This window comes from Dipodomys ordii, unplaced genomic scaffold, assembly GCF_000151885.1.
Source record: "Dipodomys ordii isolate 6190 unplaced genomic scaffold, Dord_2.0 Scaffold43, whole genome shotgun sequence".
Classification (NCBI taxonomy): Eukaryota; Metazoa; Chordata; class Mammalia; order Rodentia; family Heteromyidae; genus Dipodomys; species Dipodomys ordii.
In genome coordinates, this window is record NW_012267259.1 from 6,187,845 (window position 1) to 6,214,613 (window position 26,769).

The following is a 26,769-nucleotide window of genomic DNA, read 5'->3' on the forward strand; positions in this document are numbered from 1 at the left end:
AGAGAGAAAGAAAGAGAGAGAGAGGGAGGGAGGGAAGGAAGGAAGGAAGGAAGGAAGGAAGGAAGGAAGGAAGGAAGGAAGGAAGGAAGGAAGGAAGGAATCCTTAAGTGTCCTGGCATCATTTGTTTTGTGAAGACAAAGATCTAACTATTTACATACAATATTAGGTTATGTGATGTTGAAGTCTTGACACTCTATTACAGTTACTATTGCAATTGTAAGAGAACTGGCTCATTGCATTAGTAATTAACACAATTAATTAAAACTATGAAGAACATTAGATGTAGCTATGAATGCACGTCAAAGCTTCAGCATACATTGGTATTTCTAAAGCAGGACAAATATGCAACCTTTCCTCCTCTTAAAAAAATGGCTTTAAAGTGGACAGATATTAAAGAAACATTTTGCTATTATTCTAATTATCTCTTGGTTTTCATGGGAACTTAAAATTCAAACATTATTGTTTTTCTTACTAGTCACTTAATTTCCATGGAGAAATTTGATAACCTATAAGAAAGGGTTAAAATTGTTGGTATGACATGATTCAAATCTCGCTTTGCTGAAGTGCATAAGGAGACCAGAAAGGAGAAGGTGAGGGAAGGATTGCTCAGCTGGCTGAACCACCCATAAAGTCTACGCCAGATTCACTCAGAGGTATCAGTTGCCATGTTAGCCAAAGGGCAGGATCGGCCCACACCACCGAAGATGGCTGCTGTGTGAAGAATGTAAAGACGCCATCACCTTGCTGCAGAAGGACTGGCACCCTCAGCACAAACAACCCTGTTTTCATTCCCCTCATTCATAAAAATGAACCTAGCTGATGCTGTAATCTAGTTCTGCTGGATGCTGCCATGTAAAAAGATGCCCCATTTTAAATCCGTATGGTGGGTTTTCCCTCACTCACTCCACACTGGGTACTGCACAATACAAATTACTATTAGGTATGCATCCTCATCCCAGTGCTTTAGCAACTTACTATGTATTACCTAATTTAAGCCTCGGTACAGTGCTACAAGTAGGTAACAAAATCATCACTTAACGATAGGACGGGAAGTTGGCAGTGTTGTCCAGGGACTTGTCCACAAGTACCCATCTCGTGTCAACTCCCTGGGTTTGGAAAATAAAAATGATCATTCCCAGATTCGAAACTATTCACCAGCATATTTATTAGGAAGAAGGGTTGTCTGCTAATGAAAGCTAAAGTTTGTTTCCATCTCTATAAATTTTTTTTCTTTTATGTGAAAAATCTTTAATGTTCTTCATTAGTGTACAACAGAGTTGCACTGTATTAATTTCATACATACATATACGCTGGTCAAATTCCACTCCTCTACTATTCTTTGGGATCTCCTCCATTCTCCCCTCTCCTTTTAACAATGTTTTTAAAGTTTCATTGTTCTATTTCGTACAGGAAGTAATTCATCAGTGAAGGACTTCAATCATATTCGCCCACTTCACTCTCTCCACTCTCTCCCTTCACCTCCGCCCTCCTGATGCTTCCATTCACAAACTGTTCCCACGTGCAAACTAAAGTTAAAACTAAATCAAGAAGACTCTAAATGGCTCTACTTGCAAAAGCCCAATTGTAAGTATAATAATTATTTGAAATTTACCTATTTTTCATTTCTTCTTTCGATTTGTATTTGATTCAATGGAGATGGTGGTAGGCTCAATTACGTACAGTACGTGAGAAAAAGAAACAAAGTAAGTCTGAATGAACTAGACAATAGAGCGCAGCTCCTTCACCTCCACTCGCTGTCAAGGGGAATGGATTTATTTCTGCAAGTGCAGACTGTAACGTGAGGAGGAGGAAAGATTTCCTCAGCCCATCCATATAATGCATTAGAATGTCAAGCTCGACAGCTGGTGTAAGGCTCAACAAAGTTCCCAGTAAGCTTAGAGATCCTGCTAGACTCTGTGAGGCTCACAATGCCAAAGACAGGTGGAAATAGATAACTGTGACCTGCTAAAATGTCCTCATTTTGACAGCTTGATGACCTCCCCTGCCTCTACTGCCAAAATTGAGACCTCCTCCAACTCTAATCCAATACAACCAATTGCAGTAAAGCCTCGTCCTCCCCACCAGAGAGCCAGATGGAGGAGGCGAGATGTTTGCCTTACCACATGTACCAAATTTACTTTCAATATGGGGCATTCTATGTGTATCATCTGTGGTTTTAGAAGGCCTAGGAAATCAGTGAAACAGATGTTTCACTTCTGTTATTTCACTGTACAAACTGGGAAAATGAGAAACAAAGGGGTGAAAATGACATACCCAAGGTCACAAGCACACAAAATCCCACAAGGTCCAGTCTCAAGCCCATGAACTCATTCCAAAATCTCTCCCATTTGTTCAAGGGAACAAAATAAAGGCGGTGAGTGGTGAAAAAAAATAGCAAAACTTGAAACCAAATACAAATAAATCCAACTAGTTACCAACAACCCTACTGGTGGAAAAACAGCATCCATACAAAGTGAAATCAACCTGAATTATGACTGATAGGCTAGAATCACAAATAGGATTTTCAGGACGAATCCACAGTCTAATCACACCAAGAGATGACAAGAAAATGATGGTATTCCTTTTTTTAAAGTTGTTCTATATACAAAGAATAACGTTCTGTCAGTAAGGGGGGCAAAGGTAAAAGCCAAATTTTAATAAAGGACTTTTCATCAAGTTAGCACAAATGGAACAGGTGTAAATTCAGTAAATATCTCCATCAAGAGAAGAAAAGAGAACTCCAGAGAATTTTCCTTCAATTTAGTATGCATATGTGTATGTGTGTGTACAAGTTGTGTGTGCACACACACGTGTGCATGTATGTGTACGTGCATGTCTATGCTGGTGTAGGTGAGAAACCTGCTCTTACTTTGTCAATTTACATATGTAGAATGTCTGGTTTCAGGGGAACAGATTAGATATACTTACCCTAGATGGGCTTGGGTGTCCTCCGTTCCCCCAGGACCCTGAGCTACTTCTGTCTTCTACATCTAGGGAAAAGAGAAAAATTCTTTAGGCTCTCCTGCAATCATTCTTTCTTTTTGTATTTGCAGTTTTAAATTAATGTTTCAAATTAATCTCCTGTTGCCTTTAATTAAGAACCAGGCACGGGGCTACCATGATGATAGTGGCTTCTGACCCATCTACTTAAATTAACTCATTTAAATTCACAGCAGAAATGAACTGGACCCTCAGGAACCAGAGGTATGCACATAAAAATTACTTCCATCCTTCACACGGTCTGATAGACTCTAGTTTCGCTGACATAAAACTGCACTTAAAGTTTTATTAAAATCTTCTAGACAAAACAAACTTCAAAATGCACTAACAATCATAATTCAAAAGACAAGTTGAACTGAGGTGACTATCCAACCTACTTCATTCAACCTCTTTGCCATCAGGTTCTTGGGAAGTTCTCTCCCTAGACAAGATAGACCACACTGGACCAGACCTAGGCAATAGAAAATATAAAACAAAACAAAACACAAAAATACTGAGTAATCTACTTCTACTACCACACTTCAGGAGTACTGGAAATATTGTTTGCTTGCTTGGTTTTTTTTGTTATTGTTTATTTATTTAAGGTTTCTAGATTGAAACTTTCTTTTAAATTTTGTTTTATACTACACATAGCATTGGACCTAAATCTGAAGTCTTGACTTTGGGATATAAATAAGACTTGAGATAGCAATGAGATGCTATTAAATTACAAAGCAATATTTTGTTTGGATCAACAGCACAAGAGAAACTTGAAATTCACTAAACTCTTCTCCAGACAGTTCTAATGCTGACCATGTGAAGAAATTTCCCAACACAACTGCACACAGAAACAGCCAGGAGAGGGACAGAACAGGGAAGTTAGCACACTTCCTGCCTAAAACATCACAGTGTTTTCGAGATCAGTCACTCTAGATTTAGGAATGGCTGTGAGGTTTCAAATGAAATGTTCATTGTAAGCAGAAAAAAGTTTCCCTGTTTCATTATTTCAATCACGGTTGATAACAGACGGCCATCACAAGGATTCCGACAGAGTTGGAGGAGGGTGTGAAACTCCCATCCAGGAGACAGAATCCCATTTATTGTTTCCGAACATTTCAGTGATATTGTTTATTCTCTTAATGGTCTACTGTCATTCCTTCTATTACTGTGATTTTATTATCAGCAGAAGTAATTATAGTATAATTGATTGATTGATTTTGGGGTATAGTGGAGTACATGATGTTATAGAATATATTAAGAAATGAAATGGCAACAGTGATTAACTGCCATTAACTTTGTGTGTATGCTGGTTTTCTCACCCTCTTTTCTCCTCCCCTCTTCCATCATTTCCCTACTCTCCCCTGACTCCCTTCCCCTCCTCTGCTCTTTCCTTCCTCTTTCCTCTTGCATCCTATCCTCACTCCCTTTCTTCTCCTTCCTGCCCCGACCCCTCTCTCCCCCTTCCTCTCACTTAACTCTCAGTTCCTTGTGGTTTGTGCTTTAGTAGAGAACATTACTGTAGACAGCTGTCCCCTGTGGACACTTAGGATCAGCGCACTGTGAGCTTTAAGGCACATAAAGAAAAAGCTCTGGGGACTATGTCAACCCTGGGGAAAAAAGTGTTAAACTTTCCCCAGATCTGCTGTTTAACAACCCAACATGCTAGCCTGTCCTGTATATGCTCAACTGAAAAATATACAAAATTCTCATTCTCCTAAGTTTTGTAAAGCAAGTGCATGGTCAAATCCTTCTATCACTGAATGTTTTCCAACTTTTGGCACAAGGTATCTTCCTTTTCACCTATTACAGCCAGCTTGAATTAATTTGAGATTAAGGTAAGCCTAAACATTATTAATAAAGGCACAAGATTTAACTCTAAAGACTTCATATTGTTTGTATTCATTTTACCTCTCCAATTTCAAAAGATCTTTAAACACATAAGGTAGATAAAGACCTAGAGATACAGGAACTTATTTTACCAGACCAGTGGAAGTCTACTTGGGGGAATACTGCCCCCCAAGTGTGCCCAGTTGGGAGGGGGGACTGGTATCTAAGGAAGATAGATTAGACATGCTGTAACATACCCTACACAAAGGCAAAGAAAAACCCCCATAACCAAAAATGGTCTTGCCCAACTCTGCTGTCAACACTACTAACAATGCCCCCACAAAAAGACAATCTATTAGTTACATAAAACAAAAAAAGAATGCTATTAAAGGAAACTATGTACTAGAATTCAATTTATAATTTAGTAAGAACTCTTTGTAAATACAGTGCCTTGTGCATTTGAACCCAGACTTGAGCTGCAGTGTTTCAAGAGACCTTTCTATACATCTTCTGTCCACTGAATAAAGGAAAAATGATGGTCAACCAGGCAGCCTGCTAATTAGCAGGGAGATAAAACACATCAAAACTTGAGTATTCCCAACTGGGCAATTTCAAAAGCGAGCAATCCACTAATTAAAAATGCTGGAAGTCGAGCCTTTTTCAAAACAGGTTAAATACTGGCTGGGTTCCTTCACAAATAGATTCCCAACCAATCAGATCTGACTGCTCTTTTCCCATTTCCAACGTTCTCATTTCCTGACCTAATGTGGTTGTGCCTTCCTTTCTGCTTCCTCCCATTTACTGCTCTCTTTTGAAAAGACTCTTTCCCCCTCCCCCACCCCTTGGCTTCCTGCTAGATCTAGAGGATAAGGAAAAATCACCACCTCTACTAGACCCAATAAATAGAACTGCTGCATAAATTCTCAGCATATTTCTTCTTGGATTAAAAAAAAAAAACTATGTGCCTGCTGTTCATTTATCAATAGCAAGAAGAGACAAAGCTATAGGCTGGATAATGGTAATCCATAATGAAAGGTAAACATGTTAATTTTCAGTCATTTGTTTCCATCTTCCCTCCCTTAAGCTTTGTCAGACTAGCCTGCATCTCATATCAAAGTGCACATGCTTATATCTAATCATAAAATGTGCTCATTTCAAAATCAACTTCTTAAAAATAAATTATCTTTAAGTTGTTGTATGAAGGAGGTACCATATAACAAAGTAGTTTATGAATACAGTCAGTGTCGCCCACTTCAATATTCCCACCCTTCAATCCACCTTTCTTCCCTTACTTATCTTTAATTCTGTGGTATATACAATAAATTCTTGACTGCCCCATCTCAGATCTACTAAGTTTGAAACTTCAGGGTTGAGGGCAAGAAAACTGTGTTTTTCACAAGATCTCCAGGTAGTTCTCATTCACATAGGAGTTTCAAAGCCACAAGACTACACAGGTAGACACACAGAACAAGTCATGCTGACATCTAATGGCACATCTCATGACTTGTATGAAAATCCTACTTTGGACTGCCCATTTTAACAGCATTCAGTATACAAAGCAATCTTCCCTTACTTGACCTGCCCTTGGCCATCCTTTACTCCCTTCTCAACACTGAGTACTACTCTTAAATACTACCATACTTTTGTTACTACCATTCTCTCTGCATTAATTATTCTCCTCCTGAAAAACAATGGTGGCTCACATTTAGTGAGCCTAGATACATACCAGATACCTTGTTAAGAAGCTTAGAAGCCATAACAGAACCACAGTTTTACATATGTAAAGAAAAAGGAACAAAGGAGGAGCAACAATGCAATGTACTCATTACCTTGCCCATGTAATAGTAACCCCTCTGTATGGTATTTTCACAATAATAAAAAAAAGAAAACAAATCTAATAAAGAAGATTTGTGTATATAGTCAAAAAAAAAGAAAGAAAAGGAAACTGAGATGGAGTGAGAACTTGCCCAATGTGTCAATTAACAGCAGACATGAAACAAAACTCAGATGCTCATGGATCCTGGATCCAGAGAGTGCTGTCCACCCCCATCCTCTACATACAACTCTCTGACAAAAATGTCCTATCTCTCTACAGTGAACTAAAATGGCCACCACTCTTGTCAATTCTGGAGGTATTCATTTTAGACTTTGGATCCAGTCATTCCTAAAAGAGATTAAAGAATCATACAAATGAAATGCATAAAATAAAGATTGAAGGGAAAGGGTTACAAAAATGCATGACTAAAACAACACAGTCTGAGGTAAGGTGAATTTATCAAATTGCACACTATGGTGAACTGGATATTTGCTAAAGGGTATTCACACTTTGAAGCTATTATGTAAGCTTACCAAAGAGTAAAAGAAGATTGACAATGACTATCAGATAAACACACACAAATTATTCAGGAGAAACATAACTAATCCTGGTATTAAACTAAATGGAAAAAAATGTCTATGGAGTCCAACACTGGACCAAATATGATAAAACTTTTCACAATATCAATAAAAGACACACTGATAAAGTCTGTGGGGCTGGGTCAATATTATAGTTCATTGTATACAGAGGATTCCCTCTACAAATAATATATGGGCACCTATGCATGCAGCTATGTAACCACATATTTATTCCATGCCATGTGATACACACACTTCAGAAGAAAGAAACATGCTTGATTCGTAAGTACTTCTCACTACCCTGAATGGTACAGAACCAGGGAGAGAAGCTCATTGAGTTAAAACAGCACAACGTAGCAAGTATTTACATCTGGATGATGAGTCTGAAAAATAAACAGGCAATATAATACAGCAACAAATGAAAATCTGCCTGGGAAAAGGCTGTCTGGATATCCAATTCTCCCCTCTCCAACTCTGTATGGACAATACCCAAGGCAAAAGGAAAGAGGCAACTGGTGGACCCAAATTATGGACTCAGTTGTTCAGAAGAGTTTTTTTTCTTAATTTCTTATTTTATCCCAACTAGGCCAGGCTTAACTTTCAAGGGATTGACAGGTGCTCTGAAAGGCAACATGACAGTCCACAATTCTTGTTTTAGTTGATTAGTTCTGCATGACGGCTCTCTTCTCCTGAAATGCCTAGCATCTCAGTGCCAAAATATAAAAGTTAATTTGGGCAAAACTAGGACCAAAGACTCTATTTAGCAAGGATATAAAGATACAATTCTTAATTTCTATGGATTTTTTCATCCACATTCATTACTCAAATCTCCACTTTGCTTTCGTAGAGAGTAAAGTAGAAAGGCTCAGACAGGGTGGCCAACAGTGAGAAAACCCGGATTGGGAGATGAGGTAGAGTGCTAGAACTGGACAGGATTTTGTCTTCCCCAGTTCCTTGGCCTCTCTGAACTTCTTTTTGTGAACTATGAAATAAGCGAGTTTGATTTCCATTCTTGGAAATAGGACAGGCTAGTATATTTGGACAACTCTCCCACAGAAAACTAAAAATGATGGATAACATTTTTTTTTTACTTCTTTAAAATACTAATGAGCTGACAAGATAGGAAAAGAATCATCAAGCCAAAATCAAAGTGAAGGCTGGAATCCAGGGAGGAGGAAAGGAGATTTTTGCCCTGAGGACATCTGCCAACCTAGAAACGTCATGGGGCCCCTGGGGTCAAAGGGAACAGAAGTTAAGGCTGGAGACCCACCCAAGAGGGTACTGAAGAGAAGATAAAGGGAGAGTGGTATTGGCATCCCTAGTTGTTACAGTAAATGGCCCAGAATAACTGGTCGCATCCCAAAGTAAACAAACCATGCCTTAACTACCTAAATCTGTCAATAGTCTCACCTATCTGAGCTATTTAAACCCCTGACATATCTAAAAAGAATGATTTTAGGAAAACTTACTTTTTTTAGAATTCCTAGTTCTGCTAAACAGATTAGTGATGATCTTAGAAACACAAAAAGTTTACACACAAGTGGAATTTCTCCATGAAATCACAGAATTTCAGTAAGCAGTAGATTTGTTCAGTGACTTAGCTCAGCATTAGAATATTCCTTCTTTTTAAACCATTGTGCTGTGGAGGCAAGGTGCAGGGAATCTATACTGGCCAACCAATATCAGCTTAAGACTGAATATGAATATTATATAGATTGTGCTGGTGAGAGGCAGAGATGTGATTCAGTCCTTCCCATACTTTGAGCCTAAAATACGCCTGATACCCAACATCCTGAAGTCACAGAAACAATCCAGTGGCATTTTGTATCACCCTACCCGTCTACAAATTCCTGCTACTGTGAAGATAGGCTGATTTCCTAAAGAAAAACATCTACATATATAGTAAGCATTCTGGACTGAGGATAGTAAGTTCTTCCAGGAAAAGATAATTATTCTGAGACATGTTGGAGTCTACACCATCGGATCTTCCTCCCTGCCACAACAGACACTATTAAATATCCTCTACACCATTACGGAGCCTCCCAGACTGGGTACATCTGTGGTTCCTACAAATTTCCTAGTCCAGGAAGAACCCTTGGCTGGGCCCTCTACACAAACTGAGATGGCATATGCTCTCCATCAGTGCCAGATGAATTTAGAGTTCAAAATATTTCATCAGCAAAGCGTGTGTTAAGGATGTGCACATTTTCATTAGCACCAAGTAGAAGAAGAGCTCTAAGTAGAGTAATCTGAAGTCAAATTTGAGTACTAGTACAGGCATGGGAAGAGAGATGAGAAGCTCAAGTCTCTATTGATAGATCATGCCTACACAACCATGATCTTGTTCAGTTATGTTTTTACTAGAAACAAGAGATGATGCTTCATGGTGAATGATCTGAGCACTGACAAGAAACTCCAGCACATCCCAAATCAGACTACGCAAAAGGCAAAGGTAAGGTGATCATCCTTTCCATACTCATTTGAAGATGTGGCAAACACAAAGGATGGAGACCTGACCTTTACACATTCAGATCATTGATGTTGGTTCTGGCTTACTCAGAGCTAATGGATTTCTACCTCAAATAGATCTGACTCTGAAAATGAGAGAAAGATAAAGTGGGAGAGAAGAAAGAGAGAGAAAGGAGGGATGGGGTAAAATGAGAGACAGAGTGTGTGTGTGTGTGTGTGTGTGTAAAAAACTGGATATCCCAGGGGACCAGACAGCAGAGAAAAATTGTTCCAAGGGTAATAACGGTAATGTGTTAGCTTTTATTTTATTTATTTTTTTTGTCGGTTGTGGGGCTTGAACTCTGGGCCTGGGCACTGTCCCTCAGCTCTTCAGCTCAAGGCCAGCACTCCACCACTTGAGCTACAGCGCCACTTCCGGTTTTCTGGTGGTTTATTGGAGATAGGAGTCTCACGGTCTCTCCTGCCTGGGCTGGCTTTGAACCGCGATCCTCAGATCTCAGCCTCCTGAGTAGCTAGGATTTCAGGCGTGATCCACCAGCGCCCCGACTATATGTTAGCTTTTATTAACATACATTAATGTGTCTTTAAACAAAAGTATTATTTTCCTGAAGTTCAAACTAAACTACTTTTCCAAATAAGTATAAATTTTAAATATTTTAAAACGGCATTAATTCTATTGTGCAGTATTAAAAAATAAACAGAGAAAACGTTTTTATGTAGCATGAAATTCAGTTAATACTCAAGTAACAAAAAGAAGTACACAGCTGTTATGCTATAGATATGTCAGCAATGATCCTTATTTAGAAACACAGATCATTTTGAAAATTCAACAGGAACAGATCAATTGAGAAATTCAAACAAATGTAACATTGAAGTTGTTACTGAATATCAATCCCTATAATTTGGAGTTGTCAATGATAACCTAACTTGAATAACATTGTACTTGGAATAGTCATTGTGAAGCTGAGAAAGAGAGGCACTATGTGTTATTTGGAAACATTTTCAAAAGTTTGAGGCTAGAGATAGAGATGAAGGGAGCTCAGTGGTAGAGCACTTGCCTCCAATGTTCGAGGCCTTTGTTGGATTCCAACACTGCAAGAAAACAAACCAACAACAAGAACAATAAGAACAACAAAACAGCTGGGACAAGCTAGTTCCAACCTTCTTCCTTATTGTAGAAGCCAAGCATTCTAAGAGCAAGAGCTGAGACGAGCCATTAACAACAGAAGTATTACTCTGAGTCAAATGGGTCCGCTTTGACTTTCTGAAACTTGACAAGTCAAAAGGCCATTCGTAAGAATCATTCTTAATAAGATAATATTCTTGAAGACTAAATATTCCAAATCAGTTAACACTATCAACTTGAAGTAAGTCACCACAGATAAAGATGTAACCTTAACTACTCAGGAGGCTGAGATTTACATCATGGTTCAAAGTCAGCCTAGGCAAGAAAGTCCATGAGAATTAATCACAACAAGCTGGAGGCAGAGCTGTGGCTCAAAGTGGTAGAGTGCTAGCCTTGAGCACAAATCTCAGGGACAGAACCGAGACCTTGAGTTCAAGCCCCAGTTTTTTGTTTTTTGTTTTGTTCTTTTTTTAACAAAAAAGGTAAGAGTGGGGGAAGGCAGATGGTCCATCTAACTTCAACATCACACAGATAAGCTTCAAAGTACACAAATTAAAGGCACTGTTAAACTGGGCAAGTTTTCATCTGTGTGCTTAGGATATATTAAAGATACGATTACAAATACACACAACTGAGTGTGAGGAATAAGAGGCGAACACTTTAGGAAACAAAACCCTTTTAAAAAGAAATGAAGTTAGCATTGTTTTCATTTCTATAGGGACAGGACACCTAACTCTGAAGATTTGTAGACTGAATTAGTGTATTTTTCAAATCACATGTAATTTTTATGTTGTGAAATCATTAAGAAATAGAAATATTGAAAATGCATATTTGGTTAATAATGTACTAAATACATTGCCGTAGGAAAGGTCAAGATGAAGCATACGACTGTTTTGTCTTTTCCTCATTTCCCCAGCAGACCTCGCTATATTGCCAGGGTGTGAAGATCTAGGTTGTAGGTTGTAGGTTCTAAGTTCTCCCCAATGGCATTCTTTCTGTTTCAGTTTTTCTTGTATTCTTTCCCTGTTATACTTTTAACCAATGTCTTCCAATCTCCTCTCTCTTTACTCCCTATTTCATAGGATGCCTCACTGACAGTGGAGAAGCCAACAGTATGAGATTCTAAACTCCAGTTTTCTAGCACAGTCACCTTGGCTTAGCATAGCTTCTCCCAGAAGACTTCTATTTCATCCTTTTCATCCTTCCACCTGTTGACCACTGGCCGCATCCTATGACCTGGCAATGACAGCCAATCAATCACCCATGTTCTCTTTGGGGGTCGTGTCTTAGTTTTAGGCCAATTTTCTCTGTATTTAGGCTCAAATGTGCAAACCACACTATATTACTCTGCAAAACATCAATGAGAAGGCTTAATTAAGTAACAGTGACAGATAAATCCATTTCTTTCCCAGTAATCAAATCAAAGCAGGTTGACATAACACAGGAACTTAATACAGTTATTCCCTTGTAATTGGAAAAAGGCCCTTTACTTCTCATTAAAGCAATCTTCTGGGTATTGGCATAATAAGAAGGCTCAGTGCTTTAATACTGCCCTATAAAAGTCTCAAGACACACAACCCTTAAGCAAACAACCCAGATTATCTAATTCCTTGATCACAGCAGATCAGGCAGTTCCTACTGTTTTAAACTACTAATTCTTTATCTTGGTTACAATTAAAAAGAGGCAAATCGGTATCAAACACAGACAAGGGAGAACTGTATAAATGTATAAACTGTTTACAGTTCGATGAATCTACTTCCATACGTAGCTAAAGGGAAGCAGTTGGTGAAAAATAAATTTGAAATACTTTAAAAATATGAAATCATAATGGCTTGGATGGGGGGGGTTAGGAGGACTGTTTTTATTTTACTCCTTGCACTCAATAGTACATAGTTTCCCTCCATTTACAATCTGATAGTTAACCATAGTACATCTTTGTTCATCAGAATTATGAGAAGTAAAACATTCAATGTTTGTGGCATATTCAGAGCAGTCTCGTTGATATGCTTTGACTAGGCCAAAACTGGACAAGAGTTGGACAACCTTCTACCTTGTTCAAAGTTCCCAAACTAAACAAGACCAATTTTTTATTCATTCATTCACATTTTGAAAGAGTTCCTCTTATAACACTTGTGGCATCTGACTAATCTCAAAATGATTCTATCAACTCGGTGGGAAAGAGTAATTTATACAGTAGTGATTCCCAACTGCTGGCTGACCATCAGAATGCCCTAATGAATCCCACTAAATACCACATACTTTGGCCCTACCTGAAAACTAATCAAGAAAAGATAAACTATAAATACCATAATGTCCTATGTTTCTCTATTTTTTTATTTTAAAAGGTTTTAACTACAATGTAGTTTACCTAATGTGTTCTATTGAACTATCTGCAAGTACATGGAATCAGTTACTATGTGAAATTCTGAAGAACAAAAGCAGTGTAGTCATCAGCATCAGGAAATTAATCTCTGATGCATCTATCTAATCCTTAATTTGAGACATTTTGGTAAAAGATCCAGTCCAGATCATAGTAGTATATTTGTCCTGTCAATGTGACTTATTTTATTCAATAATAGTTCCTCGGTCCTTCTATTTGTGATAAGGACATTATGGAGGAATACAGACAAGTTCTTCCATGGAATGTTCCTCAGTTTACGCTTTGTCATCATTCCTGTTCCAGATGACGTGAATTGCTTCCTTCCAGGATATCACACCAAAGCCTCATGGCAGGAGGTAGGTCCGTCTCTTTCTCTCTCATATTTGTTGCCTAGTCAGAATGCCATGCAAATTCTCCTGGGTATAGTTTAACTCATCAACAATCCGTGGAGAAGTTCTTTGAGAGCACTGAAACTAATCTTTAATTATGTGCTCACTGAAAACAATGAAAATACAAAATACAAAAGTGAAAATGCCCTCCACCCTCTCACTGTCTTCATCCTGATTCCTGACCACCACCAACAGTTTACCAGCTAGCTTCACTATCCTCCTCTCTTCTGTGATCCCAAGTCTCACATCCATGGAAGTACAGGCACTGCTGTCCAACTGGAATTGATAAGAAATACTCAATAGTTTATTTATACTCTAGAAACATTTTAAGGGACACAGACATTAGTGGTAGCCTTGCAACCTAGGTCAGGGTGGGGAAGACAGAAAACAGAGTATGTTAAACAAAGTATCTTATTAACCTGGCATTCAGCCAAGACTGAGCAGTCTACTTGTGAATTCAATGCAATGTGCAAATCACACAGAAGAGTGATCCACTTGGAGCCATGTTATCCTAACCGGCTGTGTTGTCTCCTCTCCCCACATTCTACACACCAATATGGAGAGACGCCTTTCAGCAAAGAGCAACAGGCCCAGTGACATCCACACAGAGGACAGCAGAAAACTGTAGTGCTGCCTTCAAAAACTGAGAAAATTGAAAATGAGAAACAGCTACCATGTTAGTGGGGTTGACAGCTGTAATAAATATATCCACACATTCAATCAAATAGCTAAGGAGATGAGGAGCAATGCTGGACCATAGAAAAGATTAGGAGGAAGTCTGCCTTGCAGTAAAGCCTTTCCATAATAGGCGGATGGAGCAAGTTAACTTGTAAGCAATGCAATGGAGAAATGGTCCCTATAATACTCTGAATAAAGCCTTATCATTTTATAAACTGAACAGTACTAAGGGATTTCAACTTTGATTTATGAAGGCTTAGGAAATTTTCCTCATAATTCCTGTTACCCAAATCCTGGACAAACATAAAGCAGAGATTTGCCATGCATGTGTGTAGTGGGTGTAGACACATGTGTGTATGTGAGAAATCAGCATACATGTACAATAACACACTTGAATTTCCTAATGTTCCTTTTTTTTTTTTTTTTTGGTCAGTTGTGGAGCTTGAACTCCAGGCCTGGGTGCTGTCCTGAACACTTTTGCTCAAGATTAGCATTCTACCACTTTGAGCCGCAGCTCCACTTCCAGTGTTGAGTAGTTAACTAAAGAGTCTCATAGAGTTTTTTCTGCCTGGGTTGGCTTTGAACTGTGATCCTCAGATCTTAGCCTCCTGAGCAGCTACGATTACAAGTCTGAGCCACTGCCGCAGTTCCTAATGGTGTCTTAATACTAAGGAACAATTGTGTCTAAAAGAGATGGACCCATTCGTTGTGTCAATTGGTACATCCAATCCAAGAAGTCTGATGATTTAAGGATTCCACATTTTACCTCACAATAATGTAATCATTTTTTTATTATGCTGCCTTCTTTCTACATTTTATTTTTACTCTCTAAATGCATTTTAATTAAAATGATACATCTGGAATCATTTAAAGTATGAAACTGAGATCAAGGGAAGTTAGAGGTTAAATATGAGCTCTCTAAAATCATTTTCTATAGGAATACAAAAAGAGAGAGAGAAGGGAGGGAGGGAGGGCACAGGCGGGCCAATGGAAGATATCCTTAGATCATTTGCCCTGAGACTTACATTATTCCTTTCCTGCACAATCCATAACGTCTTCCAACAAGCAACCAAAGACTGGATAGAGTTCACTGGAACACTTGTTAAAAAAGGGAGAGTCAGACAACAGAATAATGATAGCATTTCCATTTCTGGTGACATGAATTTAAATGATTGTCAGCAGTGAGAACAGTGCTCATCCCCTTTTGGGGACCCCAAACACCTTACACCTCACCATGGCACAAATGTGGCATCCATGTAACAGAGAGCCCCGGGACTATGATGACAAAAATGGCTCAGGGCTTCCTCCAAACCAAGCAGCTGCCTGTACTTTCCCTTTCAAGGGTTTTAAAACATACACTCAACTCAAGTAGGGAGCACACACTGGGCACTGTGTCTATACCAGGTTGGCTTTGGGGGCAGGAACTAAAACCAACTGGATAGCATCAAGTGACATTCTTCAGAGCTGAATACACGAACTTCATGAGAAGGGGTAAAATACATTTCATTCCATCTTCCTTACACTCAGACGCCTCCTGCCTTTTGCCCGTCTGGTCAGTAATGTCTCACAGTCAGAGCGAGCTGAGAGGCTATGTTGCATGTCTCACATGGTAAAAAGCCATAATTCTTCCTCAGGAATGGCAGACATGTCATTGGTTTGAAGGAGATGGACACAGGGACCTGAAGACTGACAATAACCAGGCATCATGAAAGAAATCAAGAAGCAAGGAAAGAAGCCAGGGAAACCTGAGCTGTCAAGGAGAGAAGAATGATTCATCTGATGAGATTAGCAAAAGTTTGATTAGAAAAGATGCCTTCCTAACAGAGCAAAGATTGCAACGTGACTATAAGATTTTATTTTATTTTTTTGGTGGGGAAAAGCAATGCCTGCCAAATGTGGTGTGTAACAGCACAGACTAGCCGTGAGTGATACAGTGGGAAAATAGCCACTAAGCCAGATTTTATTTGATTTGTACTGATGATTTTTATTAGAATACATGGATCATTGCTTCAACCTTTCCATGTAAAACCAAATCAAATTCAAAAACTCACACATCAGTCACCTAACCTTATGTCATTCCTTCTGCTTTACTAAAGTAGAGCCACATTTCAGTTGATCTGTCCTCGATAAATCGTTCAGCTACGCAAAACTGTCAGGCCAAATTTGAGAAGGCAAGTGGTACACAAAAGAAACTGAGAAATCTGCAATTACAAATAAGAAAGCCAAAGAAAAGAAATACTGCAAGCTTTGTAAATACAGGGAAGGGAAAAAGATCAAAACAATATATAAGCAAATCACAAGAAGATTCAGTGAATCTTCTGCATTGTATGGGATGAACTGTAATTTGTTATAAGAAGTCCCACATTCCCCCCAACCTCCTGTTCTCCTGTTCAGTCAAGGTATGCTACAGGACTTTCAGCCTTGCTCTGAAACCAAAAATAGACCACAATTAGGTGACAGAAGGAGACCTAAACTGTAATCATCAGTTTTGCAAGTGAAAAATGTTACAACACTTAAGGTGAAAATTATACAAGCTAAATATTATATACATATAAGAAATCTGTGTTATTCACTGGAATGGTTGCATTAAAATTGGTTTCATTAAAATGAAGTTTAATTAAATAAGCCATAACAAAGGGTTTCCAAAAGAGAGATTGGCCATAATCTCCTTCCTACCCACTGCTTCATTACCTTTTCCTTCTTGCATTATTTTTTTCCTTTTTATTCTTAGAAACACTGTAAATTTCCCACCGAAACCCATAATCCAAAAGAACTTTTTTATCCACTTCCAGTTAGCAAGTCTGTTTCATCTCCATGACCAATGTCCTTCATTCAGTGTCTCAAAACAATACCAGCTCTGCCTCACCGAAGGCAAAAAACAGCTCCTCCAGCCAGCAGTAAGCCCAAAACCTAATGTCCCCAGGGGCTGAGCAAGGGCCACATCTAAAGTCTCTCTGCAAAAACCCAATCCCTCTGAAAACTAGTGGCTCCCAAACTTTCAGGCTGCTGGTGTAACACTATGCAGTAAAGTATGGACTATGTTTTCAACCATCCACCATTCTCCTGACCAACAAAAGTCTACCTCCCTCCTTTACAGTCAGGTGGAACTGTATGGCTAAGATTTGGCCAACAGAACCAAAGTCTAAGTAATGCTTGTCTTTTCCAGCCCTACCCCCCCCCAAGCATCCTCTATAATCTTTGTTCTCTCCCTTCATTGATCAACCTGTTATTAAAATCTAGCATTTCAGTAAGGTCCTAGGGACCAGCAGAGCTAAGGACTGGGGAAACCAAGGCCAGAAAGACCACAGGTAGGAAAGAGTCATCAGCATTGCTCTGCAACACCAGAGGGAGAGAGTTAAGCTACTGAAGTTTGGGGGTTGTTTATTCCAATAATTCACATACCCTGACTAATGCATCCTCCAAAACAGACTTGCCTGAATTCTGGCGCGATGATTCTATCTTGCAAGTAAAGCAAACATACGCAGTTAGAGCTGGCACCAGTGAGAATTGTGAAGCAGGGGAAACTGGTCTTTGAACTATCCTTCTTTCCCTTTCAGACTTGTTTTCCCCTCTTAGCACTTCCTCCCTCTGAGCACCAAATGTTCTCAGGCTGCTCAGTCTGTCTCAAGAAAATAAACCCGATGCATTCACTACCCATCTTTAAACCATTACCTTGTGAATGCTACTCAAAGTGGTGTGCTGTGCCGACTGCTACCTGGAGAATTTGGGAGAAATTATTTGATGTCTCAGATTGTATGTATTTTCATTCATTAAATGAGAACGGCTATTTCCACTCTCCAGAACAATCATGAAAATTATATGTAAGTTAAAAATAATGTCACTATGGAACCTGAAAGGCAGAAAGTGGGGGAGGGTAGCAGATACCATTTATTTTGTGCTATCAGTACTTTTATTTTTGGCATTTGTTATTTAGAATTGACATAAAGTAGGGTCTTTTCTCGGTAAAATAGAAGAAAAGATCATATTAAAAAAAACAGAATGTGATTGCTTGAAAAGAAAAAGGTTGCAGAATTTTAGAGAAAAAATTAAGAATTATATATGCTGCAGTTCACATTTACTGGGGCAAGGGGACCAGTATTGATCATCAAACGCAAGCCTTTAACCTCCACTAAGCTATCGTCCACTCCCTAGAACTGACTTTTGTGAGGTACTGCAATTGAGAATGGAGTGATGTTAATTTCAAAGGAATCCAATAGAAAAAAAAGTGCTGTTTCTTCACCTCCCTCAAGCATCTCTCAGAGAACACTTGTCTTTCTATTGATTCAGTAATAAAACTGTACAAACTATGACAGAGATATCACTGCCATCCAACAAACCTTAACATATTAGTGGTAGAAGAAACAGAATAAGGATTGATTTTGCTTAAGAATAAAGTATCTTTAAAAATACAGTAATCACAAAGTGTCCTCAACTTTTCCAGTATATATCTGATGTAAAAGGAAGAAGGGAAATTAGAACCTGGCAAACTATACTGGCATTACATGTATCTTCCCAACTATAGGTTTGATGCCAAAACACATGGACAACTCAAAACCAATACTGGTGGGAACATTTATTCTATAGAAGTTGACAATCCCCCTCCCCATCTTGAAGAGCAGGTTATTTAGATATTTACTACCATTATAAGCATTGTTAGTAAATTGCTTTTTTTAACACTCACAGCCACTATCAAGATAGGTTGTATCATCCCCAATTGAGAGGAGGGAAAAAAAAATCAAGCTTCATAATTGGAAGACTGGCCAAAAAAATAAAATAAATAAAATAAAAAATCCTAATGCTTGTGTTTCCTGCACGAACAACCAAGCTGCTTACTGAAGGGTACATGGATGAGTTTTCTCCACATACCAAATCCACTTTAATGGGACCACAGAAATGTCCTTTTTAAATCTATCTTGAAGTAGTCTTCCATCCAATACTATATATCGTTCATTGTTCTTCACTCCTCCGCCATACACACACTTATCTGTCTCTTCTTAATCAATATACATTCCATCTTTACCACCCTTACCTCTAAATACTCAATTCAACATTTTATATGTATCTCAGCTCAAGAATGATCCATTAAAACATCCCAGGAAATAGACTGTACCTGTCAACTGGGATAAGCTATGCACTATCCTTTAGTCAGTGATTCCTCATATATTCATGCTCTCCACAGTAGTCTGTTCTGCCCTGGCCTTAACTAAAGACTGTCTAGGAGTTGAGTCCAAGTACAAGAAGAGCTGGGACACATCTTAGATTCTGAAGAGGTTTTGCCACTAGTTCAGTAATGACTGCTGGCAATGCCTTGTTTTAGGCTTGTGCACGTGCCTGGCCTTAGGAAGAGCCAGGGAACTTCAACAGCATTCCTGTGTAGCCTGAGATCCAGGAGGACACTTAACCTAGGCTGAGAAGTCGGGAGAGAACAAAACTTGGAGAAAATGAAGGAAGGGCTGACACGGTTCAAAAGACTCAATATCTGACTTACATAACTGTAACCCCTCTGTACATCACCTTTACAATTTAAAAAAAAGGCAATGGGTGAGGGGTGCCAGTGCTACCATTTGTAATCCTAGCTACTCAGGAAGCTGAGCTCTAAGGATCATGGTTCAAATCCAACCCAAGCAGGAAAGTCCATGAGACCCTTATCTCCAATTAACTTCCAAAAAAGATCAGGACAGTGTCAAGGCCCTGAGTTCAAGCCAGCCCCACATAAATAACAAAAAAAAAAAGAAGAAGAAGTCAGAGACCAATGCCTAAGCTTTGAGTTCAAGCCACTGCAATGACACCCACAATAACAAGGAAGGTAACAGGAACAAGGCAGCTTTCCAAGGAACCAGGTCCAATAGAGCCACTACATTAGCAGCAACAAAGATTCTCCATATTTATCTTATCCTAAAACTGGTTTCTTTCATGGTCATAGGATTCCTGGACCTACTTGCTTCTCCATCACTTCCAATGGCAGATGTAAGTCTACAAAAAAGCCTGCTAAGATTTGTCATGATTGGGACCATCAGAGGACCAATCAATCCCTAAAGCCAGGGACTACCACATACGGATTTGCCTAGGCCTGGATCACCCATATTAAGCACTGTGGTAGGGCAGACAGGATTACCCTGATGGCAAGAAGAGCTTTCTTGATGGTGGCCTTCAAATCCATCTCGGTAATATCACAGGCCACCCCCTTCATTTTCTTTCCTCTACTTGTGGTCACCTCCCTGACCAATGCTCGAGCACACCACTGGCATTCCCGATGTCCAATCCGAACAGGAGATTCCTTCCATAGAACACTTTCCCATGTATTCACACCTCTCCACTTCCCTACTTGCCCTGTCTTCTCTCACTTTAACCTTCAAAGACACTAGCACCCCCATGGGACAGCTTTCCTTATCCCCCTGACGAGTAATACCATGTTCTCCTTGCCCATGTGTCTGGTCTTATTCCATAATGGGGCTTTCAGAGATGTTAACTTTGCATTTTCAGGATTATCAAGCAATTCCTCTCTGTTCCACTGAACAAAATGCTTTCTGAGGGCAGACTGCTCTCCCTCTGCCCAAGGCACCCAGCACAAGGTACAAGTCCCAGAGGAAGCATCCCAGGAGTTATTCTTGTTGTTATGTGAGTTGTTAGATGGTTGTTTCTTCAGCTCCTCCAATGGGCTGTGCACACAATGAAAATGCCAGTAGAATCGTAAAGTTACCTGACATTCCACACTCCCGCAACTTTGAAAAGAACAACTTAGACCTAGCTTAACAGAAGTCCATAACGAGTTTATGTCTGTCCACTATTAACTAAAGAGATTAAATCACAAGCAGGCCATAAGTATTAGCTTGACACAAGACATCTGTCTCCATAACTTAAATAATTACTCGTTTCAAAATAAGGCAAGTATAGACTGAGATTCACTGGGAATTATGCAGAAGAATATTCTAAATACAGTGCAACATTTGCAAGCTATGTAACCAAATGAACTTAATTTACAAATCTCAAGCTCAATAGTTTCTGGTTTGAAAAAAAAGAGAGAGAGAGAGAGAGACAGATGCTGGTGGTTCATGCCTATAATCCCAGCTACTTAAGAGGCTGAGATCTAAGGATCAAGGTTTGAAATGAGCAGGAATAGATGATCAAGAGACTCAACTCTAATTAACTACCAAAAAGCCAGAAATGGAACTGTGGCTCAAGTTAGTAGAGCTCCAGCCTTGAGCAAAAAAGCTAAGGACAGTGCCAGGCTCCAAGTTCAATCCTCGGCAATAAAATAAACAGAAAATAAATAAAAAGTGTCACAAAACAGATTTTATGTGTGAGTTATCCCTAGATAGATATGACCTCTTCTCCCCAGCATAACTGCATTCTTCAATCAGATGACAGCAACTCAGAACCTGGGTTAGGCAGTCCATGTCCCTTGGATCGCAGTTACAATGTAACATTCTTTAATCCTTTTCATTGACTTCCCCACTGATTAGCAACAGTCTTGTTATACTTCAAGTTTGCTTCAAAAATAACCAGAACTACCAGGTGTCAATGGCTCACATCTGCAGCCCTAACTACCTAGGAGGCTGAGATCTGAGAAGCATGCTTCAAAGCCAGCTCAGACAGGAATGTCCATGAGACTCTCATCTTCAATAACCTACTCAGAAAAAGCTGGAAGTGGCACTGTGGCTCAAGTGGTAGAGTGCTAGCCTTGAACAGCAAGAGGCTCAGGGACAGCACACAGGCCCTGAGTTCAAGCCCCAAGACCAGCAAATACTACTAGTGATAATAATCAGAACCACCACAGTGACAATCATAAATATCCTATATCCATTTAGTTCCATTTTTCCAAACACACACTATTTCATCTTCTTTTACTATTTTATACATTAGAGGAATTCAGGAGTTGGTCCACATGCTCAAGGCAAGCTACTGGGGAAGCTAGGAAGAGAACCCATAATGCCTACTGTCAGCCTCTTCCGAAACCACCTTCTACTCATTTGCTTATGCCATGAAAGAGAAGTGGCATCTTCAGATGGTAGCATCTCAAATTCAATGCAGGGCTTTCTCTGTGGAAAAGGCTCTCTTCTTACAAATCAATCATTCATGATCTTGGAGTTAAATAAGCCCAGCAAGAAAATGCTACTGCTTTAATTAATATTAACTCTGAGAAGCACTTTTTCATCCAGTCTCATGGGTGTGTGTGTGTGTGTGTGTGTGTGTGTGTGTGTGTGTGTGTGTGTGTGTGTGTTTTGCTTAATGTACATAGAACCATAGAGAACATTTATTTAAGTTGAAGATGTAGATGAGAAGCAATGATATATATGACTTTTTAAGTTATGTCTGAAAATCCAAGATAAAAATACATAACCGTATCTATTAATAACTAACCTACACATCAAGAAAACTGGTTTTGGCCAGCAATTGAGAATACATGCAAAGCCTACAATTATATCCAATCTTCAAAACTCTCATCTTTCTCTGAACTCTGGAGGATATTAAAGAAATGTGGGTACCAGCCCCAATGTGGACAGAATATCTACTCATACATTTCTCTTGCTCAGACTTAAAGACCATGCATGGTCCAGCTTGTTGCAGAAAAAAATAGAAATGAGTGATAGAAATATTTACTTCATCATTTCATCTTAGCTCAGAACATTAGCTTGCTTTGGTTTGTTTTCTCATAGCTAGACGGCATGAATCTCCTAGTGGATAACATGCTGATAACTCCATTCCAGTTCTTGAAATAAATCCCAAAAACTGTGGCCAATCACAGTCTTCCATCCCCACACTGGAGACTTGTGGGTACTTGGCTATAAAAACATGGCTGAACTGGGTCTCTGAGAAAGGTCCCCTACTTTGGAAGGAGCAGATGTATTTTGATCCTGTCTCAATAATTTCCTGTTTGGATGTGATACCCAAAACCAAGGCAAGAATCTCCTGAGTATTTCCAGGATGACAAAGAGGAAGGAGAAGCTGAGCAATTTGGGAACAGGTTACCTAGGCTTTTTTTCCCCCATGTAAGAAGAATTTGTTCTCTTTTGTAGCCTACTGAAAGCATCCACCTCTTTGTACTACCCCAGAGGCAGACTTATGAAATCCATACTCACAAAGGGTCTTACGATACATATCCTGTCTGGGTCAGTCTGGACCTCATCAATGCAAAGGCCATCATCCCCTGGCGACTCATATTTATCAAAGCATCAGAGAGGCACTGTCTTCTGAAGGTTGACAAGTTACATGCCACCTAATTCTCCAGTTAATTCTCTCACAGGTTAACGCATCTTTCCTGGTCCCTATGGTCCTCTCACAAATCTCAAGTGGCCAACACATATGTAACAAGCATGTAGTACAGGTAAACGCTAATGGCTGCAGAAGACACATACAAATTATTTTTTCTCTGACCATCCTAAGTCCACACAGGCAACATGTGTGGTGTTGGTACACTTTTACAGACGTATTTAGCTATACGCATCTTTCTGGCAAGAGAGTAAACAGTTTGCCTTGGTTTTGCAGAGCCATCCCTGAGTCAGTGAAGGTTAAGCAGCTCATTCTACATTACCCAATGCTTAGCAAACCACCCTGTCTGGCTATCACTGCAACTGTCCTGACCAGATTTTCCTTTTCTTTTCTGCTCAAGGCAAGCCATCCTCAAACAATAATACTGAAGTTTTGCGATATTTTGAACAACATAAAACATGGCAAGACTCCCTTAGGACCTCAATTGCCATTTACATCCCATTTCACAAAGAAGGGGGAAAAAATAAGTTCCAGTGCTGAAAAATATGAAGCACAGTCTATTTTCTTTCTATGCCTTTCCAAATAATTATGGACCCTAGACTCAAGATTTAGTCAAAAAGATAAAACATCCACTCGAAAATAAAAAAAAAATGTTGAGGAAAACAATTATATTCATTTACTAACAGAGAAGAAACATCAAGACATTGTTTATGTCCAAAACAGTACCTGGCGGGGGGGAGGGGGGGGCTAGAAGAGAAAAAACTAGGAGAAAATGAGGGAGGAGATAACATTTTCAAAAAAAATAGGTACTCACCACCTAATTTATGTAACTGTAACCCCTCTGTACATCACCCCTACAATAAAACTTATTAAAATGTTTTAAAAGAAATAGTTTATTGAACTATTTTTTTGAAAAGAGGATGGAAGTTTCCTTCCAGTGGGGAAAATCCAAGGTAAGAACTTTTAAGGTTTGAGAGCACAAAGAAGGAAAAGTAGGCTTCACCTCCAGAGTCCCTGAATAGTCAAGCCCAGTGTCATTTCCCAGAAGAGGGAGTCTAAGGAAGTACTCAAGAGATAAGAGATCTGGGTCTTCGCACCTCTTTCCCTCCTTTACTATCTATAAGGCCTTGAAACCCAGATTCCCTTGCTTCATTCAGATTTGCTCCTCTCCAACTACTATGAGACTCTGATTGCTGAAACTCTTTAACAAACACCCTACTGCCTTCGGGTTACACGCTTAGGGTGCTTCTTACCCTATTTACCTTGCTGTCTCCACTCACCCTGCACTGCCAATCCCTCCTGTGCTCCAATCACACCAGACTTTTCACTTTACAAGATGTGAGTCTGGATGCCATGTCTTCTGTCTCCTTTCCACCTGGAAAACAATTCTTTCCACTCAATAAATTAGAGAGAAAGGAGTAAATGAATGTGTGATTCCACCGAAAGAACTATACATGTGAGTATAATTGGTCAATTTTATGTATTTGTGTTTTGTTAAAAATCAACTATTGATTCTATGCATGTAGAATCTGCATGTTGTGTACAAACAGAGCTGAGGAACTTAAATGCCAAGTTTTCACCAGGGTGAAATGTAAGATTTCCAAAGAGTATTCACAGAGAATTCGGCATATGAACACTTGAGCTTGAAGGCTTTAATTACGTAGGTGGTACACATGACAATTACAATCTGTATATCACTTAATAAAGCATGATGAACTATCTTCTCACAGCAAATATGAACTTCAATTTGGCCCTTAATGGGACAAGATTTATGCTTTTCCATAATCATGCTTTCTCATCACAGAATAAAAAGTTAAAATAGATGAGGCGATTAATGTGTATTTTAGGTATATATTCAACTCCTGCCATGTACCCAGGTTGATTCATTTGCAAATTTTGATTCCTGTCTACAGCCTAAGAGAGTTGAATGGATGTTCCTATGTGAGGATCTTAACGACCTATGTTCAAGCTGGGTGCTGGTGGCACATACCCATAATCATAGCTACTCAGGGGCCTGAGATCTGAGAATTGCAGTTTGATACCAGCTGGAGCAGGAAAGTCCGTGAGACTTTTATCTCCAATAACCTACTCAGAAAAGGCTGGAAGTGGTGCTGTGGCTCAAGTGGTAGAGATGAACATGAACAGGCTCAGGGATAGAGCTAGAGCCTGTGTTCAAGCCCAGGACCAGCCAAAACAACAACAACAAAAACAAAAAAACAAAAAACCACTGCAAATGCAATATTAACCATCCCCACAGGGAAATGGTTATTATCATTCAGAGTCTCAACTTAGGCATCATCTTTTTAGAGGCCCTGTTTGACCAGCCCATAAAAGACCATGTATCTCAGCTTGCTCACAAGTCCACTGTACTGTTCCATTTTTGCAGATTTATTATTATTTTGAAATATAAGTACATTTATATATATTACCTATATCTATGTATGTGCATGCATATCATCCATATTTCTAGTTATCCACATACCTCTGTCTACATATTTGTGGTTGGTATTCTTGTTTACTAGTCCACAGCTAAAGGAACTAAGGAAAAGGCCTATGACTTCGACGACTGGGTCTAAAAGCTCTGCTGAGTGAATGAGTGGATTAACAACATATAAAATAACAATCTTGCCAGGCACCAAGTGCTCACATCTGTAATCCTAGCTACTCAAGAGGCTGAGATCTAAGATCTGAGATCCCGGCTCTAAGCATGAAAAGGCTCAGGGACAACACCTAAGCCCTGAGTTCAAGCCCCAGGACTAACAAAAAAAAAAGAAGAAGAAAATTAGAGCAATCCCAATTTTGTCACAAAAACAAAGGGGAAGTAACATTACAGATTTTGACAAAATTAATTGTCATTATGTTAAAATATATTTTAAATGATAATAAAATGGACTGTTACAAGACACAATATTAAAAAAAAAGAAGAAAGCACATTTTTCCCAGGAAGGGTGGCATATATTTTTAATTAGGTCATTGTATGTTTTATTTCTCTAAAACACTGAGTGGGGCTATCTATAAAAAATAATCCACTACACAAGGATGGGATAAAAAACTTCGTTTGAAACATAAAAATATGTGAGATGAAATTCACAAATTATGACCCATTTAAATTTAAAAAAAACACAGTTGAAATAGCACAACTTAGCTACCTGATACACTTTACTGCTTGTTTTCCCAAGGGATGTGTACAAAGCTCTCCATTTTGTCATATTAAAAAAAAGAGAGGAAAACCAGCTGGTAGATATATACAATGCCCTTCAAAAGCCCCCACGAAAGCCACAAATAATTGCAAAACTTGCTCAAATCAAATGGACA

The 26,769-nt window shown here is 39.1% G+C and overlaps 1 protein-coding gene across 4 annotated transcripts in view; it reads right to left on the bottom strand.

Annotated features, from left to right (window-relative positions):
* Tcf4 (transcription factor 4) overlaps window positions 1-26,769 on the bottom strand; it is a 350,212-nt gene that overhangs the window by 226,336 nt on the left and 97,107 nt on the right. For all 4 annotated transcript variants that reach the window (XR_001175170.1, XR_001175169.1, XM_013018942.1 and 1 more), the window contains exon 3: window positions 2,930-2,991. Coding sequence is in view for 2 of the 4 variants with exons in the window: in XM_013018942.1 (XP_012874396.1) it covers window positions 2,930-2,991 (62 nt within the window). In the remaining 2 variants the exon portion in view is untranslated. The remainder of the gene's footprint in view (window positions 1-2,929; window positions 2,992-26,769) is intronic.